This window comes from Camellia sinensis, chromosome 10 (assembly GCF_055761805.1).
Source record: "Camellia sinensis isolate YWXY chromosome 10, ASM5576180v1, whole genome shotgun sequence".
In the NCBI taxonomy this organism is placed as follows: domain Eukaryota; kingdom Viridiplantae; phylum Streptophyta; class Magnoliopsida; order Ericales; family Theaceae; genus Camellia; species Camellia sinensis.
Window position 1 is genome coordinate 58,810,798 of NC_138970.1, and position 8,845 is coordinate 58,819,642.

Here is an 8,845-nt window from a genome sequence, read left to right on the forward strand (position 1 = left end):
AAACCGAGCTATGTATCGCCGACCTGTCCCTTGACAAGGGGCAAGAGTGTGATGCTCATGGCCGAGCTGCGTAGGACCGGTCAGTCCTGGTTGACCGGCCGCAAGGCATGCCAGTCTTTCCCCGTTCTACCTTCATTCTTGGTTATATGAAGCTGGGCCATCTCGGCTGACGGGTTGGTGGCATGTCGACCCTCACTTCGCCCTGAGTCTATCTCGGGCTGCCTTAGCTTTATCACCTCAAATCACTGCGCGTCCATCCGAATGCCTTCCCAGTCATAGCTCGGTCAGGCCTCAATCCATGCCAAGTCGACCAATCCCTTCGGATGTACACGACAGGTCGGGAGCCGCGCCAACTGAGAACACAGCTCGGCACCGTGAGATTTTGACCAACCTTCGTTACCGTAGCTCGGTCGTACAGTTCGGTCCAAATCTCCCCTCTCAATTGTCCCTTAATCCCATCCGAGCTAATTGTGATTAGGGTTACCACCATGGCCGAGCTAATGGTCCTCTAGTTACGCCAGTACCAAGCCGAGCGTGATCGGCTTCGAAGCCGTTACCGAGCTATCCCATTTGGTCGGTCATTGCTTCAGCAGTCTTGTCAAGGGTCGTACAACCGTACTAATAGCCGTCCTTTCAATGCCATGTCGCTTCATCCCATTGGCCCGATGCAGCCCCAAAGCTGTCTTTTCGTGCTCGAAATTCAAACGGCACAGCCGTTTGGTTTTTTTCCCTATTTTTATGCACAAACGAATGGTCATTTGCACCCTCACTATTTACTTTCCTTCCAAGCAAAACCCTAGCCCCCAAGCTTTCCAATCATTCCCTCCAAGCCTCCATCTCCACATTCATCCATTCTCGCTCCTGTAGAAGCCGTACTCAAGCTCGTGAGGCCTACTTTGCTTCGCATCTGCTTTTGGTGAGTTCTCTATCCCTTCATTGCATTTTCTGTTCCCGTTTCCCGTATCTTCATATTTGTTCTTCATTTTTTGTGCTCTAGTTCTTTGTGTTCTTGCTTAGGGGTGTTAGAATCACAACAGTCCCCCTCCCCTTTAGACCAATAATGACACACCCTAGAAAAACTGGAACTATAGGAATGAATGGGGCCTTCGAGCCCCTATTTCACCTTAGCTCGAAGGGATGGGCCTTGAATTTAGGATGAACTGGATGAACACTGACAGAACCGAGCTATATATTAATTTAGATCCGCAAATCGGATTTAACCAAGCAAAAACTTGTTCGAGTTCTCTTCTTGGGCCTTGAGAATCAAAACCGAACTAGGAAGGCCAAATCGGCCAAGTAGTCGAGCCGAGATAGGGGTCGAACCGTCCAAACGCCAAAAATCCTTTTACTGGGGTAGGAGCTCCATGTTGAAGCCGTGTAATTTACGCCGTGCTAACCTTTCGAATTATTTTTCAATCAATGCAAAACAAACTAGGACCGACCAGTCCCAATCAGCCACTGGTGAAGCTCAACGCCCGAGCAAACACACCAAAATTTTTCACTGAGATACTGATTGAATCACCAAATAAAACCGAGATAGATGGGGAAGTACCGGTTCATGGTGAGCTCGCCCGACGCACTAGCCGAGTTTCGTAAGGAGTACAACATTCTAAACGACGTCATTTTAGAGATGGCTAAGAAGGGAGATACCCCATGGGGCGACCTAGACCGGTGCCCCTTCACGGTCGTATCCATAGTGGAGGGAGGGCTTCGCTTCCCGGTCTAACCCTTGATCTGCGAGTTTTTGAGGCAAACAAGGCTTTGTCCGACCCAAGTCTCCAACAACACATACAAAATAATAAACGGAGTCGCCGAGCTGAATAAGAGGCTCGGTTTGAATCTCGTACTTGCTGAAATATTCCATCAGTACAACCTTAGTAAAAATAAGGGTGGGTTTTGCTGGTACCTGAAGGTCAAGAAGGGCCGAGCAAAACTCATAGAGGATAACCCAGACAAGGAGACCAATGACGACGATTTCTTGTGGGTGTTCGGTCATTATGAGGACACCGAAGCGTCCATACCGGGCTGGTATATTAGAAAAGATTTTGGCAGTGCCGGTGAGTAGCTCGGCTAACCGCACTATCTTCTTTCTGCATTAGTTTCTCTCTATGCCGGTCTAACACTCTCCTTTTTGCAAATTACAAGCACTTAGCAGAAGACTACAACCGGGCTAACCAAGAGGTCGTTAGAGTCTTACTACGTCATCCAGAAGAAGAAAGAGAATCACCGAAGCTGCTCGGCTTTGAACCGACCTACAACTACAAGGCGCCGCGCAGAAGCCGGGTCACCGACTTTCTTCGTACTCCTTCCCCAGAACCTGACCCAAATCTTCCGCCGATCAAACTTGTCTCTACCACCGCCGAGCAAGAAATGGCAAAAATTCAAGCCATCAAATCAATGATCACCGGTGAACCGAGCGACTCACAGCCACCAGGAGCTTTTGGGGGGACTTCCTCCACTCCAGCCGGTCAAAATGAAAGGGCTGTGCTGGCTCTTGCCAGCGAATAACCAGTTGGCCGGTCGAAGAAGCGCTCGAGGAAAGATCTGGCCGGACAACAACTGGTGGATGAGGATTCCACCGAGCAAGCTTCGACCGATCTCGGGGACCAGACTGAACAACAAATCTGCGGGCCATCCAAGAGCCCAAGTGCCCCCCTGGTCTGGTTGCCAGAATTCAAGTATAAAGGCCGTGTTGTTTCTACAGCAGACTCTGTCTACGCGGACAAGGACTACTCGCTCGGTTTTAAAATGACCAAGGGGTTGATCCTGCCCGCCGACATGAAAAAATATGACGAGCTGTCCGACCTGAAGGTCCTCCGCTCGGCGGCAAAATCCATAGTGCTGGTAAGCTGTCAGTCTCTCTCTCTCTCTTTTTTCAAATTATCTCCCGGTTTTTGCTCGGTTTCCTTAATGCTAACAATCTTTCACTTGTTTACAGGCCGCGCAAAAGAACTATCTCGCCCGTGATCGCATGATCGCCGTGCGACAGAGTTTGCGCGACGCCATTGCTGAGAACAAGGCGCAAAAGGCCGAGATAGCAAAGCTCAAGGCCGCACAGGAGGCGGTTGAGGCCGAGCGAGATACGCTAACCCTAAAGTTGGACCAGGGTGAAGCAGACAAACAACGGGCCGTGAAGACGATGAAGACTCGGTACCTCGCTGAGCTGCGCAAACTGTGCGATGCCCACAAGGAAGAGAAAGACAAGGCGGTTGATGACGCCGAGGACCGGGGATACGCGCAGGTCGAGAAGACCTATGAGCGGCAAGTTCAGGCTACCAAGGACATCTTTTTCTAGTGCGGTTGGGAAGCTGCCGTGGAAAAAGGTGGCCTTGGTCAAGACGCTGATATGTTCCTGAATCCCCCTACAGCCTATATCCCGGTCTACATGCAGGCGTATGCTAATGCCGCTCAAAACCAGCTCATTGAAGAGGCAAAGAAAGCGGCCGAGGAAGAAGCCGCCGCCGCGCAACAAACCAAGCAAACTTCTCCCGACGCATCTCAAGATGTCGAAGGTCAAGTGGCTGATCAGGAGGTTGTTGCGGTGAAAGGCGCTGACGATGAGGCCGTGGATGGGTTGCCCGAGCAAACGGATGAGGTCGCCGAGCAGACGATTGACCTTGAGCTAGATTGATGTGTATTTTCTGTGCTTTGTTTTTGTTTCTTTTCTTTCTTTTTTTAATGTAACCGGGCTAGGCCCCACATTTTGTAATGCAATTTCCTTGATCAATGAAATTTGAACTTTTACTTGTTTATCTTCTATTTCTGTGTTGTTGATATGTGCAAAATTTCTTCATTCAAACTTTAATGAATCACAACTGGTAAGTCGGGTTTGCCGCGCAAAACGCCGAGCTAAAATCAGAATTGCTTCGACTTAAATGTTCGTAAATCGTTACTAGCAGCTCGGCTCTTTGAGTTTTTGGAGGAACCCAGCCATTTGCGTTTGGCCGAGCCAAATCAGCTCGGCCTTAAATTGGGTAGAGCGCGAACATTTAGAGTAAAGCGAGCATAAATCAGCTCAGTGTTTGTTGTTTTGAAAACGCCCGAACATTTCATTCTGGTCGAGCGAAGCCAGCTCAGCCTGTATATTGGTCAAAACACCAATGTTTTACCATGACCGAGAAAAATCAGCTCGGCCCTTGAGTTGGATAAAACGCCAACGTTTCTTTTGGCTGAGCAAAATTAGCTCGGCTCTTATCAGTTGGAAAAAACACCAACATATCGTTTGGCCGAGCAAAATCAGCTCGGCCTTTACAATGGGCAAAGCACCAATATTTCATTTAAGTTGGTCATGACGCCAACATCCCAATTGGGCGAGCAAAAATCAGCTCGATCCTTATGTGAATTGGACAATACGCTTATCATTTCACTGGACAATACACCAACTGTTTGTGCGGTCCGTTCCTGCACTGGCGAGAGAAAATCAGTCTGGTATCATTCAGGTCGGTCTCTTTGCCCCTGGCAGCCACAGTGGCCCAGTATCATTGCGGTGTCATTGTACATAAAGATGTAATACAAAACAACAAGAGGGCCAATTTTCATTACAAAAAGCACGGGTATCTCTTACATTCAATGCCAAAACGCTATAGGTCTAGAAAGCTAAGTAATAAAAGCAATTACATTTTAGAAGTAAAAGATCTTAAGGTTGGCTGCATTCCATGGTCTGGGGACAAATTTGCCATCTAAATCTTCCAGAAGATACGCCCCTTTGCCAGCGAGGCCAGTCACCTTGTATGGTCCTTTCCAATTTGCAACGAGCTTTCCTTCGCCAGGGACCACCGTGTTGCCCAGCACCTTTCTTAAGACCCAGTCCCCGATCTTGAATAACCTGGGGTGCACCGCCTTGTTGTATTTCTTGGAGAGTTCTTGCTGATAAGCCGCTATATGGATCAGTGCCCGCTCCCTCCTTTCCTCGGCAAGGTCTAGCTCCAATGCGATAGCTTCGTTGTTCAGATCTGGCTGGAAACTCTCAGACCAGATGGTTGGCATGCCAATTTCCAGCGGGATGACGGCCTCCATGCCATAGGCCAAAGCGAACAGTGTTTCTCCGGTCGAACGCCTTGACATAGTACGGTACGCCCAGATTACATTAGGGAGTTCTTCAGCCCACTTCCCCTTGGCCTTCTCAAGTCGCTTCTTCAGCCCGTCCAGGATGGTCTTGTTTGAGGCCTCTGCTTGACCATTTGACTGAGGATAGGCCAGCATTGAATTGTAGAACTCGATCTACAACTCTTTGCAAAATTCGCGAAAGAGTTTCCCATCGAATTGAGTGCCATTATTCGAGATGAGGGCCTTGGGTATACCGAAACGAGTGATAACATTTTGCCTGACAAACTTTTTCACATCCTTTTCCTTTACGGTCGCTAATGGCTCGGCCTCAACCCACTTTGTGAAGTAGTCAGTGGCGGGCGAGGAAGATTTTGTGATTGCCCGGGGCTACTGGGAGTGGCCCCACTATATCCAATCCCCATAGTGCAAACGGCCAAGGACTTGTAAGGGGGAACAATTCTCTCGCTGGCTGGTGAATCTGGTGAGCAAATTTCTGGCACTTTTCACACCAGGGAACGTATTTCTGCGTGTCTGCCTGCATGCACGGCCACCAATAACCTTGGGAAATTGCTCGGTAAGCCAAAGATCTGCCCCCAGTATGGCTGCCGCAGATGCCTTCATGGATCTCATAGAGGAAGGCTTCCACCTTGGCGGGGTGGACACACTTGAGATACGGCCCGGTAAAAGACTTCTTATACAAGGCTTCGGACGAGGAGAGCCAAAACCGCTCTGACTTGGCCCGGATCTTGTTGGCCGCCTTCTTCTCTTCTAGTAGAACTCTATCTTTCAGGAAGGCGATGATAGAGTCCATCCAGGAAGGACCCAAGTCGGTGCAGAGTACCTCGGTCACTTCTAGTTCCTCAATGCTTGGCCGAGGTAAAAATTCTATCATCAAGGGGTTAGGAAAAACTGTCTGAGTAGAAGCAAGTCCGGCCAATTCATCAGCCGCGTTGTTTTCTTCACGGTTAATTTGTTCCATCCTTATTGCGGAGACCTTCTTGATCTCTGCGCGTACCAGCGCCTGATACTTGGCCATTCTTTCGTCCCTTGCCTCATACTCCCCTGAGACCTAATTGACCACCAGCTTGGAATCGGTGAATACCATAAGGGCTGACGCCTTCATTCTCAATGCGCTTCTTAGCCTGGCAATGAAGGCTTCATACTCCGTTTCATTGTTGGATATTGGGAAGCCGAGCATAATTGCCTACTCAATAATCAGCCCATCCGGTGAAGTCAGTACGATGCCCAGCCCGGCCCCATGTCTGTTGGATGCCCCATCGACGAAGAGCTTCCACATCTCGCCAATAAACAGCTTCTAGCAATCAGAGGGGTTCTGGGAGCTTCTCAATTCCAAGTCTCTGATCAGTTCATTCTGGTCTCTTTCCTTGTCTTGGTTGAGTCCGTCTTCCAAGAAGTCACCCGGTTCCTCCAGTTCGGTCGCTCTTCGCCCTTCTCCTATTTGTGAGCCAACACTTGTCACTATTGCCAGAACCATGGGTAGCGCTAAATCCGCTCCAGCCAAATCAGCCGGGCAAATTGGATGCGTTCCAGGGGCAAATTCCGCCACAAAGTCTGTAAGAGCTAGAGCCTTAATTGCGGAGCGCGGGCGGAACTTGATATCGTACTGCCCCAATTCCACGGCCCATTTCAAAATTCTTCCGGTGAAGTCTGCCTTTTCAAAAAGCACCTTAAGTGGAAACTCGGTTAACACAACTATTGTATGGGCATGAAAATAGTGCGCCAGCTTTCTTGATGCCATCATCAGGGCCAACGCTAATTTTTCCAGCGAAAGATATCTCGTCTCGGCCGGGAGCAAAGTCTTGCTTACATAGAAGATGGGCAAGTGCTGGATGCCTTCAACGCAGACTAGGACGGCGCTCACAGCATGTTGAGAGACTGCCAAGTAGAGATACAACTCTTCGCCCAGCCGAGGTGTGACTAAGATAGGGGCTGAGGAAAGGTATATTTTTAAGTCTGCCAGTGCACGGTCACATTCGTCATCCCAGGAGAACTTGGCCTTCAAAGTTTTAAAGAAGGGCCTGCAACGATTCGAAGACCGGCTGACAAATCTCTTCAGCGCGGCTGCCATCTCGGCAAGATGTTGCACGTCCTTCGTGGTATAGCCTTGATCTGTGATGGGTCATCTTTAATCCCTCAGTTTGTGACCAGAAACCCCAGAAACTTCCCGGTGCCGACTCCGAAGGCGCACTTGGAGGCATTCAAACGAAGTTTGTGGTGCTTAAGTATGGCAAAAATTTCTACTAGGTCGGCGAGGTGTTAAGACTTCTTCTTACTCTTTACCACCATATCGCCGATGTAGGCCTCCATTGTTCGGCCCAAAAGGGGAGCGAACATCTTTGTCACCATCCTCTGAAAAGTTGCCCCGGCGTTCTTCAGTCCGAACGGCATGACTTTATAACAATACAGGCCTCTAGGAGTAGTGAACGACGTGATCTCTCGGTCCGGTTCATACATGGCTATCTGGTGGTAGCCGCGATATGCATCCAGGAAGCTAAACCTCTGATGGCCAGCGGTCAAGTCCACCAACTGGTCAATTCGAGGGAGGGGGAAGCTATCCTTTGGGCATACACGATTAAACGTCTTGTAGTCAACGCAGACTCGCCACTTGCCATTCTTTTTCGGGACCACCACCGTGTTGGATATCCATCAAGGGTATTGCACTTCTTCTATCTCTCCTGCATCCAACAAATTTTTGACCTCCTCTGCCACTGCCTCGGCATGGTGCGGAGCTGAGCAGCGAGTCCTCTGAATGACCGGCCGCACATTTGGGAAGACATTCAACTGGTGGCAAATAAAGCTGGGGTCGACGCCAGGCATGTCGTAAGGCGTCCACGCAAAAGCCTCTAAATTCTTAACCAAGAAGTTGACATAATCTATCCGTTTGGCGCTAGATAAAGATGATCCCAAGAGGAAGAACTTAGTTGGGTCGTTCTTGTCGATGCGCACTTCCACCAAATCCTCGACCGATTTTTCCTCGGCCTTTCTTCCTACGTCTTCAAGGACCTCCTTTCCCTCGGGTCCCACAATCATTTGGACAAACCCTTTGGCTGCTCGGCTGCCATTTACCGCAACGAAGCATTGTTTTGCCATCACCGGGTCTCCCCAAACCTCTTCGATCTGCCCGGTGGGCGCCGAAAAGCACATAACTTGATGGAAGGTTGACGCAACTGCTCGCATGGCGTGTAACAAGCCTCTGCCCAAAATTAAGTTGTAAGTGGATGGAACCTTGAGCACCCAGAATTCCACTTGCTTTATGACCGAACCCGCTTTGACCGGCAAAATGATCTTTCTGATCGGCCATTCTAGCTGAGAGTTGAAGCCAACCAAAGGGGACGTCGCAGGGGCCAAGTCCTTGTCCTCTAACTTTATTTGTTTGAACGCATCATAATACATAATTTCGACCGAACTCCCCTGGTCGATCAAGATTCTCTTGATGTCAAAGTCTTTGACGCGAAGAGTTACTACTAGGGCATCATTGTGGGGCATCTGGATCCTTTCCAAATCCTTGCTTGAGAAGGTAAGGATGTCTTTCTCCTCGGTCTTTCCCTTTTTCACAGCGGGCTGGACAGAGAGCACTTGCCTCATGTGCTCGACGTTCTTAATCATCCCTCTAAGCTTGCAGACCCTCGTTGGTTCAATGATGCCATGGATGACGTTGATTACACCTTGCGGTGCCGCGTCCAGGGCGGCTAGGCCGTTTGTTTGGGTTTGTCCCTGCGGGGCGGCTTTCATACCCCCATCTATGTATTGGTCAAGATGCCCCGCCGCCACCAGCTCC

General features: G+C 49.6%; 1 protein-coding gene across 1 annotated transcript; it reads right to left on the reverse strand.

Moving 5' to 3' along the window:
* Positions 1–4,620: 4,620 nt before the first annotated feature.
* On the reverse strand, positions 4,621–5,064 carry LOC145800413 (uncharacterized). Its single transcript, XM_082890085.1, has one exon. It carries the CDS (start codon positions 5,062–5,064, stop codon positions 4,621–4,623), a length of 444 nt encoding a protein of 147 aa, XP_082746211.1.
* Between the last annotated feature and the right edge of the window lie 3,781 nt (positions 5,065–8,845).

Excerpts from the sequence above, each read along its gene's own strand:
- LOC145800413 (XM_082890085.1), bottom strand. The coding sequence starts at position 5,064 with ATGTCAAGGCGTTCGACCGGAGAAACACTGTTCGCTTTGGCCTATGGC.